The 17967-nt window shown below is 35.3% G+C and overlaps 1 protein-coding gene across 1 annotated transcript in view; it reads left to right on the top strand.

Moving 5' to 3' along the window:
• The first annotated feature begins 10804 nt into the window (after positions 1–10804).
• The window catches only part of LOC141801717 (pleckstrin homology domain-containing family G member 1), a 104135-nt gene continuing 96972 nt past the window's right edge, over positions 10805–17967 (top strand). Inside the window, exon 1 of the mRNA XM_074684909.1 lies at positions 10805–10997. Within this exon, the coding sequence (XP_074541010.1) occupies positions 10925–10997 (73 nt within the window). The 5' untranslated portion in view covers positions 10805–10924. The remainder of the gene's footprint in view (positions 10998–17967) is intronic.

The raw sequence follows: 17967 nt of genomic DNA, 5'->3' as shown, positions 1-17967 counted from the left end.
GGAGGAAGATAAAACTGGAACACGAGGAATGGATTTAAAGTCGCGTTTGGAGGCTGAAGAGGATCATGTTTCTGGGAAATGAGCCGAGGGTTGCACCAGGTCAGCTGCAGAGGAGATGGAGAGCAGTAGGAGCTGGTGTTTAACTTACATGTTAAAACGAACTTGTAAAAGTATCACTGACTAGACGTAGGTGGTAAAGCAGCACCTGGTTCAAAAATATCCAGACCAGGTGCAAAGTGAAAAGCTCAGAGGTTGCTGCTGCTTTCTAATGTAGCACCAATCTATAAAACCCAACAAAGATCTGACAGTGTTAATACAGTCTGTCATTAAATCTATGTTAAATAATAATGATTAAAAAAACACATTCAGGAAAAGTGCAATGTGGACATTTATTAAAAAAAACAACTAAACAACTTTAAAATAAAAAATAAGAAGTAAAATTCTGCGAGAAGTTAACTCAATTTAAAAAGAGAAAGATTTCAACAACTTAAAGATGCTGTGAGGCAGATCTGTTTTATTTGGACTCTGTCGCCACCTTGTGACTTGGAGTCTCATGCGCACTGTCGTAAAGATGTAACTTTTAACCAGGCGTGTGTTTGTTTTGAAATGCTTCTTCTTCTTCTTCTTCTTATTATTATTATTATTATTATTATTATTGATTTATTTATTTATCTATTTATTTATTTATTTTTAATTTTTATTATTATTGTATGATTATTATTATTTATTATTTATTTATTTTATTATTATTATAAATATTATTTTTCTTATTTATTTTTTATTGAAATTTTCAAGGTGCATATTAGTAACAAAAATAACACCAATAAAGTGAATGTAGGAAACTATAAACATTGGTAAAAAAAAAAAAAAAAAGAAAAGAAAAAGAAAAGATTAAAAAAAAAAAAAAGAAAATAGGAGGAAAGAAACAAAATAAAAAATTTAAATGTTATAATAAAAATAAAAATATGAATATATAAATGCATAATTAAATTATAAAGTAAATTATACACACAATAAAAGGTTAATCTGATTTAAAAGAAAAAAATACCTTAATCCTGGCCTTATGTTTGTTTTGAAATTAGATGGAGGTCAGATCAGAAGAAATTTTCTTTGTAGACAACTTTTTACGGGATACAATGCATCAAGGGAAGGTATTTATTAGTACAGTTGAGTAGCCCTATGCTTTGAAATGTGACAACAAGCAAATGTTGTAGTAGCCGGCTATATGTAGTGCTATCGGTCGCCCGGTGCTTCGACATATGAGTAGGCTAACTCACGTAAAACTTTTTAGCAAGATTTGAGAGGTTTTTCCAAAACGTTGTGGTTTCCATCACTTTTTTTTTATTGTGATATTTAGGTTTAGCGCCATAAATTAATCCTGCTCGACCCAATCACAGCGCTGAGAAGTCTCATTTCAAATTAACCGATATTGGAGCTGATAATCTCATTTTAAAGTGCGGATTATGATCAGTCAGATATCTAGGAGAGACTTTTTCAGGATCACTCTGAAACTCCTCACAGGAACTTTAAAAAGCAGAAATACTCAGAAACAGAGGCTGTATCCAGTGTTCAGGTTTGATTTTTCCTTGTTGTACCCAATCATTCTAGGTGTGGCTCGTTCAATGTGGAGCTGAAACCATCCTGAGATCATCCCTGGAGGCCATCCAGTCACCTGGATGAAGTCATCCTCCTCATCATCCCCATGGACAACTTGACACCAGGAAGTGATGTAACCAGAGGTTAAAAATAGCTGTGAGTGACCCAGAGCTCCAGACGTACTAATGGGTTTGTGGCTCCATGCGTCTGTTCTCCTGTTTTTTGAGTCTTTTTGCGTAACACTACAGGTCGTATTTCTTCACAGGAAACTGAAGCTGAACGTCCGATCTTTGCAGGAAGCTTCAGCTGTTTCTGACTGGATGTGTGACGGCAGTTTGTGGCCTTTAAGGAGGAAGGATGAACTTAACTGTGTTGATAAAACTTGTCTGAGATGTTATCTGATTAATCGAGACTCACCTGCCAACGAGCCGTTTTCAGTTATTTTTTTATTCAGCGCCGTGAATTCAATCCTTTCACAACAGCTGAGCCCAGAAGAAAACGTCTTCATTGGTAATCAGTGAACTAATAACGGGACAAAGAGCCAGCTGTTTGTTTTCCTGAGGGAGCTCAGTCACGGCGATGACAGACTCATGGGAGTTTCTTCCTGATCCGATGGAGATTCAGAGCGTAAACACACACCAATAGATTTCATACTTTGTAAACTTAGGATGAAAATAATCAGATTTAAGTTACTTTGAGTACAAAATAAATTAGGAATAACAAGGTTTTTAAAGCTCCTTTGAGGAGTTTTTAGTTTGTCACACCATAGACTGAAACTGATAGCGTTGCTGTCTTATGACCAACAAAAGCATATGAGACCGTCATCATGAGGATTTCCTGTTTCTGTTCGGTGATTTTCATTTTCAAAACTGCCTACAGGGGGCAGGTGACAAATTCAAAACAGTATCCAACCTAAAGATTTCTGACTGATCTGAAAAGTTGGATAAACAAGGGAAAGATGTCTTGTTAAAAAAAAAAAGATAGGATGGCCACAAGGGGGTGCCAAAATCAACACAGACGTTAGTTTCCTCACAGGAGCTTTAAGCAAGTGTTGCCAAAGCAGTCTGGTTTGGATCAGTCCGGTTTGTCTGGGATCGCATCAGTTTACAGAAGGGGCCAAAAAAGGGGGGCAGTTCTCGTCTTGGTTATTTGGGGATCTGTCCTTGGATTAGTCCGAGGATCCCCTGTCCTGTCCTCTCTGAGTAAAGACTAAAAAGGGGCCAAAAGAGGAAACAGTGAAAACCAAAAAAATTTAATTTTGCTATGAAAAGTCAAAATTATGAGATTAAAAAGTTATAATAATAAGATAAAAATTCAAAATTATGAGATAAATATAAATTGACATAATTTTGAGATTGAAAGTCAAACTTATTAGATAAAAAGTCAACATTATGGGATTAAAAGTCATGACATAACAGAACTGTGAAGTTTTATCTAACTAACATTTCTCATTCTCATTATCTCATTGTCTCATAATTTTGACTTTTTATCTCACTATTTAACTTTTTATCTCATAATTATCTTTTTTTTTTTTTAAACTGAAGGAAATGGACTATAAATCCATACAGATTACTTCTGTTTTGTCACTTTTTCCACAAAGCTAATGCTACAAGGTGTCACATAGGCCACCAGAAAAACAAACACCCAAACATACAAAAAAAAAAAAAAGTGAATATTAAAATGCAGTAAAATGTTTTGCGCAAACACAATAAGATAGAATCCATACAAGATGATAGAATTAATAAAATAAAAATGATATTTTAGAGAAGGATGCTTGGTCCAGTTAAAAGCAACTGGGATTGGTAGAGTCTGTGGTGAAGACACCCCCCCCCCCCCCCCCCCCCCCCCCCGAAAATAAATAAATAAATAAAAAATAATAAGTTTTTTTTCATAACCAAACAGACTTGAAATTGTTGGGGTCGACTCAATGACTTATTTTTTTTAAAGTTGTGAGGGTCTTAAGCCGTCTTTACTTTTTTTTTTTTTTTTGAATAAAAACTTTTAACAAAGCCACGTTTGACTTTATACAGAAAAAGAAATTAGCCAAAACTTGAAAATGATTCTCAATTTTTTTTTCTGCTGAAGTTAATACTAAAGATGGTTCTTTTTATATTTCTATTAAATAAATATTCTTTTGTGCACTTAATGGGTGGTATACACTTCAGGCTCCTGGATGGTCACATGACCGGGAGGCGGGGCTTAAATGATAACTCATCTTGTTGGAGTATTTAGACAAGGAAGGAGAACACATAACCATAGACTGTAAAAAAAATGAACGTCCGCTTGATCGGCTCGAAGTGAGGTCGCCACAAAAACTGCTCCCCCTGGTGGCTGGCTGCAGTATAGGTAAAAAAAATCCATCTCCCCAGTCATTCCAGATGGGCTGTGATCAAACTTTAAAAAAATTAATCCACCTGGTAAAAATGTTTCTCTCGTCTGATTGTTGTGGTGATTTGAAGATATCATTTGGCTGTCTTGTATCCAAGTCCTCTTTTTTCTGGAAAGTTTTGTTTTCATTGGTTATAAGAAGTTAAAGACGAGGTTTTATGTAATGTTTAACGATTGACAGCTGCCGTTCTTGTGTATTTTTTTCCGGGATTGTAAAATATGTCGGGAGGTAGAGTCAGGAAGTGATTAGAATTTATTCATGTATAAATTTTACAATTTGTGACCTTTAAAGCGCCTGTGGGAAATTCTCTGTTTGTGTCATTTTTGGCGCCCCCTGTAGACAAAGTGAAACATCTTCTCTTTTTTCCCCCAAATATCCTTGTTGTTTTTTTTGTTTGTTTTTTTTTTTAGGTACAAATTACATAAGTTGAATGTGGCTCATATCAAGTGTAATGGGACAATTGTTACTCAAAATACGACAAAAACACTTGATAAGATTTTTTTTTTGCAGTGTAATTATCATGATATCATTAAAAGGTGCACACTGTAAAAAAAAAAACCTGAAATCTAATCAAGTGTTTTTGTCTTATTTTAAGTAAAAATGTCTTGTTTTAAGATGTTTAAAGACTCAAATAAGTAAAAATGTGCTTAAAACTAGAATAATATTTTAACAAAGTAAATTTTTCTTTTTTCATTGGCAGCTTTTTTTATTTGTTACAACAATTCAGACCTAATTTTTGTCTTTAAATAACTTAAAACAAGACATTTTTCTGGACTGATACGTTGAATGTGGCTCATATTTTGTGTAATGAGACAATTTTTACTTTAAATCAGACAAAAACACTTGATAAGATTTCAGTTTTTTTGCAGTGTATTAAAAAACTCCTTACAGGAGCTTTAAACAGACGATATAAATCAGTTTCAGCTATAAATAAATGATAAGTGTAGTTCATTTATCAGACTCTGAACAGACTGTATGTATTAAACGTCTCACATGTCTGCTAAATGTACAAAAGCCCGACTCTTTCCACCACATCAGCATCCATAATGCGGGTGCCACAGTGATCAGAGATAGCATTACACACCCTCTGAGGCATTTCCTGTGTCGTTTCCGGCTTTTTTCACCACTTCATGTGCTAATGTGCATTAATCCTGTCAGCCCTCCGACAGCTCTTTTTCTGTCTCTGATATCTCTAAGGCTGCCTCTCTGCTTCTTTCTCACACAGCCCTGGATCTGGACTGAAAGCAGCCGACTGCAGCTCCTGGTTTCAGGTGATGGTGGAGATAAACCTTCCTCTGTAGAGGAACAACTGCAGCTCAGCGTGAGGGTGACACTGACTGGGAAACGGTGGAAATGATGCTGAGGTGTGCAGAAACGCTATGGAAAACAGCGAGTGTGGGGTTAAAGATCGGCTGAGCCTGAAGACATGAGGTCATGAGGTTTAATCACAGTGTTTCAACCCGACGCGCATTGTTGTGTCTGCAGGACTTAATGAAGAGTTTCTGAAACGTGACAATGAGTCTGATCCTCGTTAAGTCTCCATCAGGTCTGAGGGAGTCCTGTTGTGGCTGCCCTCATCTTTTTTCCAGACGCAGCTTTTGTTTGAGGCAGAGGAAAATGACTGAGTCTATTTTTGGCTTCTTATCTCTCTGATTGCCCTTTGACACCAACACACGGTGAGTTCCTCCATGTCTCCTCCTCAGTCTCCTCCTCAGTCTCCTCCTCAGTCTCCTCCTCAGTCTCCTCCTCAGTCTCCTCCTCAGTCTACCAGAGATAAGCTCACCCTCTGCCATAACATCCTATCACAGGGAGGTGATCACACTTTGATATGACTCACATAAACTGTTAAACTGCTCTAACATTTTCTTTTCACTTAAAGTAAGACGGTCCCTGATCACTTGAGTAAGTGAGATGTTGATCCTGCAGCAATGCAGAATGATATATTGATGGAAGCCAATTTCCAGCAGTAAAAAAAACTACAAAATAGAAAAACAAAAAATTTGAAACTATGAGGTAAGAAGTTGAAATTAAGAGATAAAAGGTCAAATTATGAGATAAAGACTCAAAATTATGAAATAAAAGCAGAAAAAGGTTGAGATTTGAAGTCATAATGAGTAAATAAAATGTTTAAATTTTAAAATATACTGTAAAATTATGTGACACAAAAGACAAAACTATTAGATAAAGAAATAATTATGAGATGAAATGTCTAAATAATGAGATACAAAGTCATAATATGAGATTAAAAGTCATAATTTAAAGTTAAAATGTCAAAATTATGAGATACAGAAGTCATAATAATGAGATAAAAATTAAAAACTATTAGATATAAAGTCCAAATTATGAGATTAAAAATTCAAATTATAAGATTAAAAAAAATCAATGTTTTGGGATTAAAAAAATTAAAATTATGAGATTAAAAAAAATAAAATTATGAGATTAAAAAAATAGAATTATGAGATAAAAAAAATAAAATTATGAGATTAAAAAAAAAATTATGAGACTAAAAAAAATCAAATTATGAGATTAAAAATATAAAATTATGAGATTAAAAATATAAAATTATGAGATTAAAAAAATTCAAATTATGAGATTAAAAAAAATCAAATTATGAGAATACAAAAATTCAAATATGAGATTAAAACAATCAAAGTTATGCGATAAAAAATTCAAGTAATGAGATTAAAAAAATTCAAATTCTGAAATCAAAGTCAAAAAAATATAAGATACAAAAAAATTATGAGATAAAAAGTTGAAATCATGTGATAAAAAGACAAAGACATAATGAGATAGTAAATCAAAATTTTGACATTAAATGTCATAATTATGAGCTTAAAGCAGAATTAACAAAATGAAAAGTCAAAATTATAGGATTATAAGTCTTAACATTATGAACTTTTATCATACTCATGATCTGAATATCTCATAATTTAACTTTTTATCTCATTATTATCATCAAATGGACATATAAATAACTGCTGTTTTGTCACTTTTTCCACAAAGCTAATGCTACAAGGTGTTACATAGGCCAGCAAAAAAAAAAAATATATATATATATAGATATATATAAATATATTTAAATGCACAATTAGATGGAATCCATTTAAGATGATAGGGTTAATAAAATAAAAATGAGATTTGAGAGAAGGATTCTTAGTCCAACGAAAGCAAGTGGTATAAAAGGGACCTGTAAAGACCCCCCCCCCCCCCCCCCCCCCCAAAAAAAAAAAAAAAATTAAAAAAATAAAAATAGATAAATAAATAAATAAATAGTAAAAAAAAAATGTTAAACAGACTGGCGGACTGAGCTTGATGGAACATATATATCTCTGTTAACTGTTGGGATCATGTGGAGTCATTAGCAGAGTCGATGACCCAGTTTTTCGAAGGCTGTGAGGGTCTTCAGTTGTTGGTGGTCATTATGAGCAAAATCGTCCGCCTAGTGTCTGAGAATCATTCAGGTCACATGATCCCTGATGGAAATTTTGCTCTCAGGCACCTGGTTAACGACTGAACTCACGACAACCACAGACGACTGACGACCATAAAATCTTCCAGGCACTGGGTCAACGACTCTGCTAACAACCCCACATGACGCTGGCAGACTGACGACCCTGAGGGGATTATGTTTTCTAGCTCTGTTCACCAGACTGTTGGACGGTGAAACGTCTTCGAAAACCCCACAAATATACGATGGCATTCAGCGTAAGAAGCATGCGCCTCTCGCTGAACAAGCTAATCTCGTCAATAATGCTGATGGCTAGCTTTTTGAAATGACAGCATACAAATTAAATTGGCAGGTTTAACATCAGTAAATGCAAAATAATAAGAAAGCTAACTGCTATATAGATACAACCTTGTCCTCACAGAGTAAGTGTCAGGAAACACGACTCACACTCGTTGTGGAAACGTTGCACAAGATTCTTCTTCCACAGAGTTAACGATGGATGACCATGACGATGGACGCTAAAGAAAAAAATAAGATAATGAGACGTGGATAAACATCGTTAAAGGCAGGAAGTAGTTATCCTAAGGACGGGAAGTCATTTTGTGTGTCTCATGGTCCCAGTCATCGAGATAAATGTTTGTTTTGAACAGCACAACATTTCCCCAGAGAGTCACATGACCCATCAGACGCGTTTGGATGCTACAAGGTGAGAGATTAACCAGTTAAAGTCGTATCAGCCCAGCTTTAAGTTCACCACCACAACCTTCCTCCATGAACTCAGAAATATTCAGACTATGAGCCCCCCCCTTCCTGAGAAACGTCCAGGCATGGCTGAACACGCACGCACGCAAAAACAGTTATTAGGCAGCTGTAATTTCTTTCTCTGGAGGAGCAGACGCTGACACGCTGACACGCTGAGAGGACGTTAACAGACAGCTCGGGTATTGTTGGCCCGCTCTGCTGCTACCTGAGGGGAAATCCTCTCTGCTCCCAGGATTTCACTGGTTTCAGCTGTCAGTGAAGTCATCGTGCTGTGGGACATCTGATATTGTAAGAAACAGCTTAAAGGCCGAGCCCTGCTCTCTGAGGGATAATCATTTAGGCTGCGAATCCATCAGCGCCAGAGGCATTAGTCTCCAGAAAGGAAAACAAAAGAATCCTGAAAACAACAAGTAAAACCAAGATTTGGTGAAGAAATGTAAAAATTAGGCAGAGGATGGTTTTCCTCATTGGTTCCTCACAGTGACCCAGTTTCTCTGTTTGAGCCAGATGAAGGTTATTTACAAAGAAGAGAGCAAAACACTTGGTTTTAAAACGATTTCACAGTCATTGTTTGTCATTTTATAGACTTTTAAATTATAATTAGTATTCTTTAGTCCATTTTATGTCATCTATAAGGGCCAGTTGTCCAGGACTGAGCTTCTTCAGCAGTCTGTGTGGCGTTGGTGTCTGCTGTTAGCTCTGTTAGCCATGTCTGTGAATAGCATGATGCTACTCTGCCCTCTGGTATTCCCTCTGTTGCTGGGTTAGCACAGCTAGCTCGTCCATCTTATTGGAGATAGATCTTACGTTCCCAATAACGATGGATGGAAGGACAGGTCCATGTCGTCACTTCTTAGCTCACACCTGAGAACCAGCACGTCGTCCTCACCTCCTTCTCTTCACCTTGTGTGGGAAACATCTGGTCTAGCACCGGTTAGCATTGACATGCTACAGGCTGCTAACAGCTGATTCCAGATGTAAACAATGCAGCCATGGTTACATGTAGGATCTCCAGACAAACACAGGAGGAAAAGTAGTAAAAATATCACTGAAGACACAAAAAGTTTGGTGTCCACGACCAACAAAGTTTTACATATTCTTCCTAAAATCTACCTTGAAATCCCGCCCTCGTTGGGGACCAGGATAATCCTGTTTTTTGGATCAAAGTGATTCAAATCCTGCTGAACAACACAAACTGAAGGTTTGATCCAGATTAAAACTAGGATTGGATTTTGTGATCTAAACTGATTTCAATATCCTTTTTTGTCTTCTCAACAACGTCTTTTCAACATCTGATCCCAATCCGAAAACCACAATCTGATCAGATTACATTTGAACAACTGTCCCGAGTAGATCAGACAGATAATCCAGGCCTTTCCAACAACAAGAGAATGAAACTAAGATTACTACACAGCAAGACAGAGGAGATACAGTAAAAGTCTAAAAATATGACATGTAGGGAAATTTTGGAAATACTCCTTGAACTCAGTAGCTCGTAAAAAGAGATTACATAACCAGAGAAGAATGTGTCCAAACCTCCAGCCTGACAGAGTCAAACTATGTGACCTCAGCTCCTGTCTTTAACACAAGCTCCTTCAGGGACCTTTCATTTCCACTAAGATTACAGAGATCACCCCGAGCTCTGCTGGACCTGACAGTCACCGTGAAGCTGACCACGTAAAGACATGTTTAAAGCAAACAGCGTGACTAAAAGACGGGACAAACTCTGAAGTTTCCTTTGACAAGCTAATGAAAGTGATTTCAGAATACAGAATATGATATATGGTGTTTTTGAGCTGTGTAAACTTATGATGAAAAGTATTTTTAGTGAAGGAATTCAACTCATCTCTGTCCCTTTTAGGCTTTGTTATGTCAGCTTTGTGTCTGGGCTTATTTCCATTATGAAACCAGCTTCTGTCTTTATTGCAATATATTATTATGATTTTTGCAGATGTAAGAAACTCTTGTAAGATATTTAATTAAATTAAACAAACAACAGAAAAACAAGGGATTTTGTTTTTATTTAAGATTTTGTGGGTCATTCAAAGAAAAAAAACTGATTTTCAATAAACTGGTAAGTCTATTTATATTATTTTTTTTAGTCCCAGTGCAGTTTATTGGACCAGTTGGATCCCTATTACCCTACTTTTGTGTAACATCACAACTAACCGTTGCTGATTTAAATAATAAAGTAACAGTTTTCAGCTGTGCTATATAATTACAAAAGGCTTAAAGATCAATTAACTTTTTAAAATGATTAACTTGGATCAGGAGCCATACCAGGAGATTGATGCAAAGGATTGACGTATTCTGATCATCTCATCAAATTTTAATTGTTTGAGAAATTGATTATTTTTTTTTTTTGAGAATATATTTTTAAATTTCATAAAATACAAATAAAAAACGTTTTTTTTTTTAATTTATTTTTTAATTTTAATTTTTATTTATTTATTTATTTTTACACAAAAAAAAAGTGACGTCAAAACGATTATTTTAGAGTTGAAGAATAATTTAGAATTTTCGCATTTACTGCAACCGGAAGTGCAACTTTGAACCCCCAGAAGTCAAAAACATCAACAGCCCCCAGCAGGTGAGAAGTTCATCATTAATGACGTCACGAATCACGGACAGACTGAACGCAGCTCGGTAGCTGGACTTGTTTAGTAGCTAACCGGGTCGCCGTGAAAACGGTTTTTGATGCTCTAAGGGGGACTCTCAGGACTCTCTAAATGAAGATTTACCTGTCTCCGGTCGGGAGCCGCAGACTGGCCCGGGTGCTGAAGACTTCTTCAAAGAAAAGCGGTGAGTAACGTTGGCTCCGGTTTGAACAGGCTGCGCGTGGCCCACAGGCTGCGCAGGTGTTGCTTGTTGTGCTGCGCAGGTAGAGCACGGCGCGTGCGAGCAGCCTGCAGGCCAGACGGAGAGATAAAGGCTGACAGCTGATGGAAGAAAATGGATGGATGGAGAGATGGAGAGATGGAGAGGTGTGTGGGGGAACAGGTTGCATAAGAGGCAGAGCATGGGGCAGAGAAACGCTCTGCGGACATGACGTGATGGACGGAAAGAACACGAGGTCCAACTTTCATCATGATGGATTCTGTCTCTGACCTTTTTAAAAACAAGAGCTTGCATAACAGAAAAATGAGTTCACCAAATAAGACAACATGGCGCTGCTACGGAAGCCCATTTCTGCCAGCTCAAAAAAAGTCAAAACTATGAGATAGTAAGTCACATTTAAGAGATAAAAAGTCATGATTATGAGATGGTAAGTCATATTTATGAGATGAAAAGTCAAAATATTGAGACAAAAGCGTTAAAATCTGAGACAAATAAAAGTCTGAATGTCTAAAAAAAAATTAGACGAAAAAAAAACATCATTTTGAGATAAAATGTCAAAATGAGATGAAAAGTCCAAATTATGAGATAAAAATTCAAAACATCTGAGATTAAAAAGTGAGATTGACATTTGAAATTATGAGATGAAAAAAAAAAACATAATTTTGAGATAAAAAAGTCAAATTGTGTTAAACAAGTCATAATTATGAGCTCAACACTGCAAATTAAACAATAAATTGTTGAAATTATGAGGTAGTAAGTCATATTTATGAGATAAAAAGTCGACATTATGAGACAAAAAATTCAAAAATTTGAGATTAAAAGTATAAATTGTCTGACAAAAAGTAAAACATAACAAGATGATAAAGAAACATAATTTTGAGATAAAATATTTAAATGTGATACACAAGTCATAATTATGAGCTCGATACTGCAAATTAAACGATAAAAAGTTGAAATTATGAGATAGTAAGTCATATTAATGAGATAAAAAGTAGACATAAGACAAAAATTCAAAAATCTGAGATAAAAAGACTAAATTGTTTGATAAAAAGTAAAACATAACAAGATGAAAAAACCCCCCACAATTTTGAGATAAAAAGACAAAATGAGATAAAAAGTCCAAATTATGAGATAAACATTTGAAATAATGAGATGAAAAAAGTTAAAATTTTTAGATGAAATGTAAAAACAATGAGATACACAAGTCATAATTGTGAGATTATACTGCATATTAGACGACAAAAAGCTGAAATGAGATGAGAAGTCGTAGTGATGAGTTAAAGGGGATTAAAAAATAAAAAAAATGAGATAAAAGAGGAAATTAATACAAGTAGTAGAAATTATGAGATGAAAATTCAAAAATCAGAGATAACTCTTGAAATTGTGAGAGGAAAAAGTTGAAATGACATACAAAATTGATAAATATGAGATAAAAAAAAAAATTAACATAAATATTTGAAATGAAGAGTCCAAATGGCAAGTTACAAATATTGAAAATATAAGATACAAAATTCATAAATTTGAGATAAAAAGTGGAAATTTTGTGAAAAAATAGAAATAATGAGATTCAAAAGTTGAACTTATGTGATGAAAAAATGAAAATTTTGAGATGAAAGTCAAAGTTTTGAGATAAAAAGCCATAACTATAAGATAAAACAGGCACTATTAGATAAAAAGTCGAAATAATGAGATAGTGGACAGGAAGAAACCCCACCAAAGACAAAGCAGTTGCTTTAAGTTTGCTCTCGCTGCTGTTTAATGATAGAGCTCATAATTTCAACTGTCATCTCATTGTTCTGACTTTTGTGTCTCATAACTATGACTCTATTATCTCATAACTTATTTTAACTGGTGAACATGGGCTCCTGTAAGCCACTGATGATGATCGTCCTCAGCCTGTCGAAGAGACAGTTTCAGATCTCTCTGTGTGTCTCTGTGTGTCTCTGCGTCTTGGTCGGACTTCAGCCTCTTGTGCAACAGCAGCAGATGGAGGAGGGGGTGGAACAGAGCAGCTTCTTGACATTCACAGGTGGCTATCACACTGCATCACTTCAGTCTTCTTAAGTGATGATTAATGCTCAATATTATGTTCTGCAAATAGCATTTTGCCATTTCGTCAAAGATTGACAAGACCCCGTCTCCCCGCTCCATCGTCCCCTGCTGCTGCGTGCTGGATTTGAGGAATGCTTTGACATTTTGAGAGTTATTCATGTTGGTTTACTCACCAAGAGATGAAGGAGAAGGTTCATATCACTCTGTTTAAACACAGGAGCTGCTCAAAGGAGCTGGTTGGATTAGTCTAACATATGGTAACAGGAACTGGTCAGAGTTTCCGCGCAGTTTTGGCTTTTTTTGGCTGCTTTTCATGTATCAGGTTTTTAATTTTTTTTTTTTTTGATAAGATACCAGCAAAACAGTTTCCATTATAGCTCATTTATTTTGCAGGTTGGATTCAGGTGTTTTGTTGATCATACTTTATGCTGGATACAAATATATATATATATATATATATATATATATATATATATATGTATATATATATATATATATATATATATATATATATATATATATATATATATATATATTTACTGTTGCTGTGATCTTGTTGCTCCGTGATTTGAAGGACAATCTGTGCTAGCTCTTTTCTTTTCTGATTGCCTCTTCGTGGGAAGCCTGTTTGTGTTACATTTTTCCATGTTTAGTTGGTGCAGTTGTGTTCTCTGTTGCACATTCATTAATTTTATGGTTTTTGTTTTTCTATCAAGGTTGTTTTGCGCTGTTTTTTATCAAGGTGTTCAAGTTTTATATTTGAACATACAAGGAATTTGACTTGGTGTGTTGGTGCTAACAGTGAACACGAAAATAATGAAAATGCAGATTGAATATATAAAAAGTTAAGCTAGAAGATATACAAATCTGCAAAAATATATTGAGAAAATAATTATAGAAAGGAAAATTAAATTAAAAAAAAGAATATATATTTATATGAATATTTACAGAAAAATGAAATGATAATGATTATAGTGAGAAACCTTACCTTGGAGCTAACTAGCTGGCGGGATAGGATTCAGGAACCTGCTAAGTGGCTTCCAGCTGTCGACCTCATAAAACGAATTTAAAAATGAATAAATAAATAAATATTGATCTTGTTTTTGTATTGATAAAACTACAGCCTACAACCAATGGACTTAACAGATTTTACCAATGTTGGTGCCCTAGGAGCAAGGTAGCTCGCTCCTTTAATGTTTTGTTTTTGCTAGGCTAAGCTAACCGTAGGTTTAAAAAACATTAAAAGAAAAAGAAAAAAGTTCCAAAATTTGGGGAAATTAAAACACTTTAAAAATTTATTGAAATGTAATGTTTTTCAAAATTCTGTGAAAATTTACAAGAAAATATCTTTTAATTAAAAAATGCAAAATTTTAAGTAAACATATAAATTTGCAAAAATAATAATTTTTGAAATTTCAAACAGTTGGAAAAACAATCAAACTGCAAAACTTTCAAAAATTGACAAAAATATTTGCCAATTTTTTTTAAAAAAAATACACACTTTTGAAATTTCAAAATAATTGCAAAATTCTAAAAAAAAATAAGAAAACTTGAAAAAAAAATCAAGAATTTGCAGAAATGTTAAATTTTAAGAAAGAATACTTGAATTTGATCAAATAAATCCATAACATTGCCCAACAAATCTTTTTTTTTTAATTTGCTAATGTCGTGGCACATATAAATCATGTGTGTTGAGCTAAGCTAACTGTACGTTTCCCGTTTTAAAAAATGGGGATATCAATTTTTTTTTTCCTTAGAAATTAAATCGACTGGAATCAAAGTTTTATTCTTCCAACCTTAGTTTGAAAGTTCATGCTTAATAGCCTTTACATTTTTTTAACCCTCAGAGAGAGCAAAGCTAGCCTCCAGCTAACAGTTGCTACTTCCAGCCAAGCTAACTGAAGCCTGTAGCTCAAGGATTATCTCAGTCTCTTCATTTAAAAAATCAGTGCATAATTTAAGGGTGATTTAATGTTATATAGTTTTTTTTTAGGTTAAGGGTCTCGATACACACCTCACTGATCAGGACGTTCCTGAATGTTACACTGAGCTGTGTGTATCTACTGTTTCATCCATGATCAAAAAGAGGAGATAAACTGCTTCCTGGTTGATAAATCTCCTTCCTCAGAGCCAGAGGAGGACGGCAGGTGTTCATCCCACCTCATAATCTCGTGAGAACGTAATCTGAGATTGGTCGACCTTCGCACCTTCACCTCCCGGTGTGCCACCCTGTAACGCTAAACCCAGGACAGACCAAACGCTGTCCTCTCCACGTCCTGTCAGGCGTTGGGTGATTGAGTGTCGTCTGTTGACCTGCTGACCTCAGTTTTTAATAGCAGGTGAATGTCGGGCCGGCGTTCAGGGCCTCTGTATTTATGGTCACTTTTCTGGATCCCAAAGCTGAGCTTGGTATAAACCGTGTTTACGCTTTGATTCCTCAGGTTTTATCTGGCACCATCAGGCGGCCATGTTTAGATTTGTAAAATGGATATATACCTGCTGGGGCCAACAGGAGCCTTTCTGTGTCTTCCTGTGAGTCTGAGGTCACATGTCCCTGTTTATCATTACGGCGGTCGCCCCACTGTACCCATCCGTCATGTTTAAACACAGAGAGGTGAAGGCTGCTCAGGTTTATGACGCCGTGCAGCTGTCAGCTAGCTTTCTCCTCCTCTGACTCTCTCTGCGCCTCCTGATTGATGTTTTTACTGGAGCTCTGGGCCGGATGGCTCCGCAGGAAGTCTTTGGTCCCGCGCTGTATCGCGTTTCGCTCCCTTTAAGATGATCTTAAATCACTCCACAGCGCAAACCTGTTTGTACCCAGGTCCAGGTGGTGTGGGCACAAATTGAAAGCATGAGTGTGTTTGATGAGGATGCTTAAAGGAAAACAGTGAAGTGTTTACGTGTGTGTGTTTTTCATGATGGTAAATCAGCCATCCTGATATCCACCGTTGATCCAGCTCTTTTATCTCTGCTCTGCTCGAAAGCAGATCCAGAAAGAGCAGAGTTCAAACACACAGCAGGCGGAAGAGACCTTACTGGGCTTCCATAGGAGGCATGATGTGTTTCTAGACCAGGGGTCTGCAACCTTTACTGTCACAGGAGCCTCAGATCACCTGGATTAAAATCATTTTAGAGCCACAAAATCAATGTTATCTGTCAACAAGTGTATGAAATTCTATACAAAGTTAAAAATCTATTTATTCAGTTTTTTGAATTTGATTTTTTTTAAATCTAATAAATTTGCAAAGATTAAAAAAAAAATCAAAATGAACACTTTTTTTTTTGCAAATACTCAAATGTTTATGAAAGTTAAAAAAAATTGCCAAAAAATGCCCCAAAATTGCAAAAAATCAAAAAGTTTTGAAATTTCAAAATTTTGTAAAAATCCACAGGATTAAAAAAAAACAAATCAAAAATCCACCCCCCCCCCCCCCCCCCCAAAAAAAATAAAAAAATAAAAAAAAAATTGCAAAATTTAAAAAAGAATTTAACTAATTTGCAAAAACTTTGGGATTTTTTTAATTTCAAAAAGTGGAAAAAATATCTAGAAATTAATAATTTTTTTTTAATAAATAAATGAAAAGTTCGATTTTTTTTAAAATTTAGAATTTTTGAAATAATACTTGAATTTGACAACACATAACAAATTTGCTCAACTCATAGTTTTTGGTTGTTTGCTAATGTCTTGCCACCTATCAAGCATGTTTACTATTTATTTAGTGTCTGTGTCTTTAATCATCAATACCCTCTGTAGGAAAAAAAAAGGTTTTATTTTAATAATATTTTTTAAAGCTACAAGGAGCCACTGCAAAGGAGTCAAAGGGCCAAATGAGGCTCCAGAGCCACAGGTTGAACACCCCTGATCTAAAGTGTACTGGAGCAAATTTCAGAGTGTTTTGGCGAGCTGTTGCTACAAAATAACTAACTGAAAGGGGAGTTTGTGAAAAATAAAACTTGTTTGAACTTCTATAAAATTACAGATTTAGGCTTTTTGTAACTTTGTTAAATTTAACTGCAGTATCGTAGCGTTTGCTTCATCCCCCTTCACGTCCTCCCTGATGAGCCGTAGGTGCTGAGTGATGTGATAACCCTCTGTTTTCCTAATCTCTGCCCGGGGCTGGAGCTGAGCTCTCGCTGCCTGCAGGAGGAGGGCACAGAGTCTTTGTATGAGGGGTCACGATCTTTCACCTGCTGCCAGCAGTCCCCCCTGCTGGGAGGTCACATGTAGGAGCTGAGGCGTGAAGGGGTTGACAAGAGGAGGAGCAAAGGGAGGTCGGGAAGAGGAGGCGAGGAGAAGTCACAGAGGGGGGAGTGGACAGAGACATATTTTTCTTTAAAATTATTTTTTATAAAGGTTAAAGAATTTCAGTTGTTAGTGCTGCTTAAAGGTGATTGATAAACTTTCTATTGGGCAAGAAAAGATTAACCGCTAGATTAATAGTTAAAAGATCATGATTTGTGTATGTGATCTCATTTCTAAACACAGATGATTCTTAGGTATTTTATTTACAGGCTGCATTGTAAACAGAATCCCCCTAAAACGCAGCACTGCCACTGTCTTCCCCTTCAACCAATGGCAATGGCTGCTACGAAAGAAGTTTTTTTTTAAATCAAAACTGTAAATGAGATGTCTAAATTTTTTTTTATGTTTTTGATACATTTGCAAAAATGAAAAGTATTTGATAATTTAAAACTTGGCAAAAATTTACAAAATTTCAAAATTTAACAATTTAAAAAACTTTTCAAATTTTGAAACATTTTCAGGAAATGGAAGTGAAAAAAATTTGCAAAAAAATTGAGTTATTTTTATGTAATATTTTGCTAAAGAAATTTGCAAAATTTTGAAAAATTGAATTTCTCAAAAAAATGCAAAAAATGACAA

This window comes from Halichoeres trimaculatus, unplaced genomic scaffold, assembly GCF_033239565.1.
Source record: "Halichoeres trimaculatus isolate MK-OKI-2021-1 unplaced genomic scaffold, fHalTri1.1 fHalTri1_scaffold_13, whole genome shotgun sequence".
Taxonomy (NCBI): domain Eukaryota; kingdom Metazoa; phylum Chordata; class Actinopteri; order Labriformes; family Labridae; genus Halichoeres; species Halichoeres trimaculatus.
This window is presented reverse-complemented; position numbering and strand designations above follow the sequence as displayed.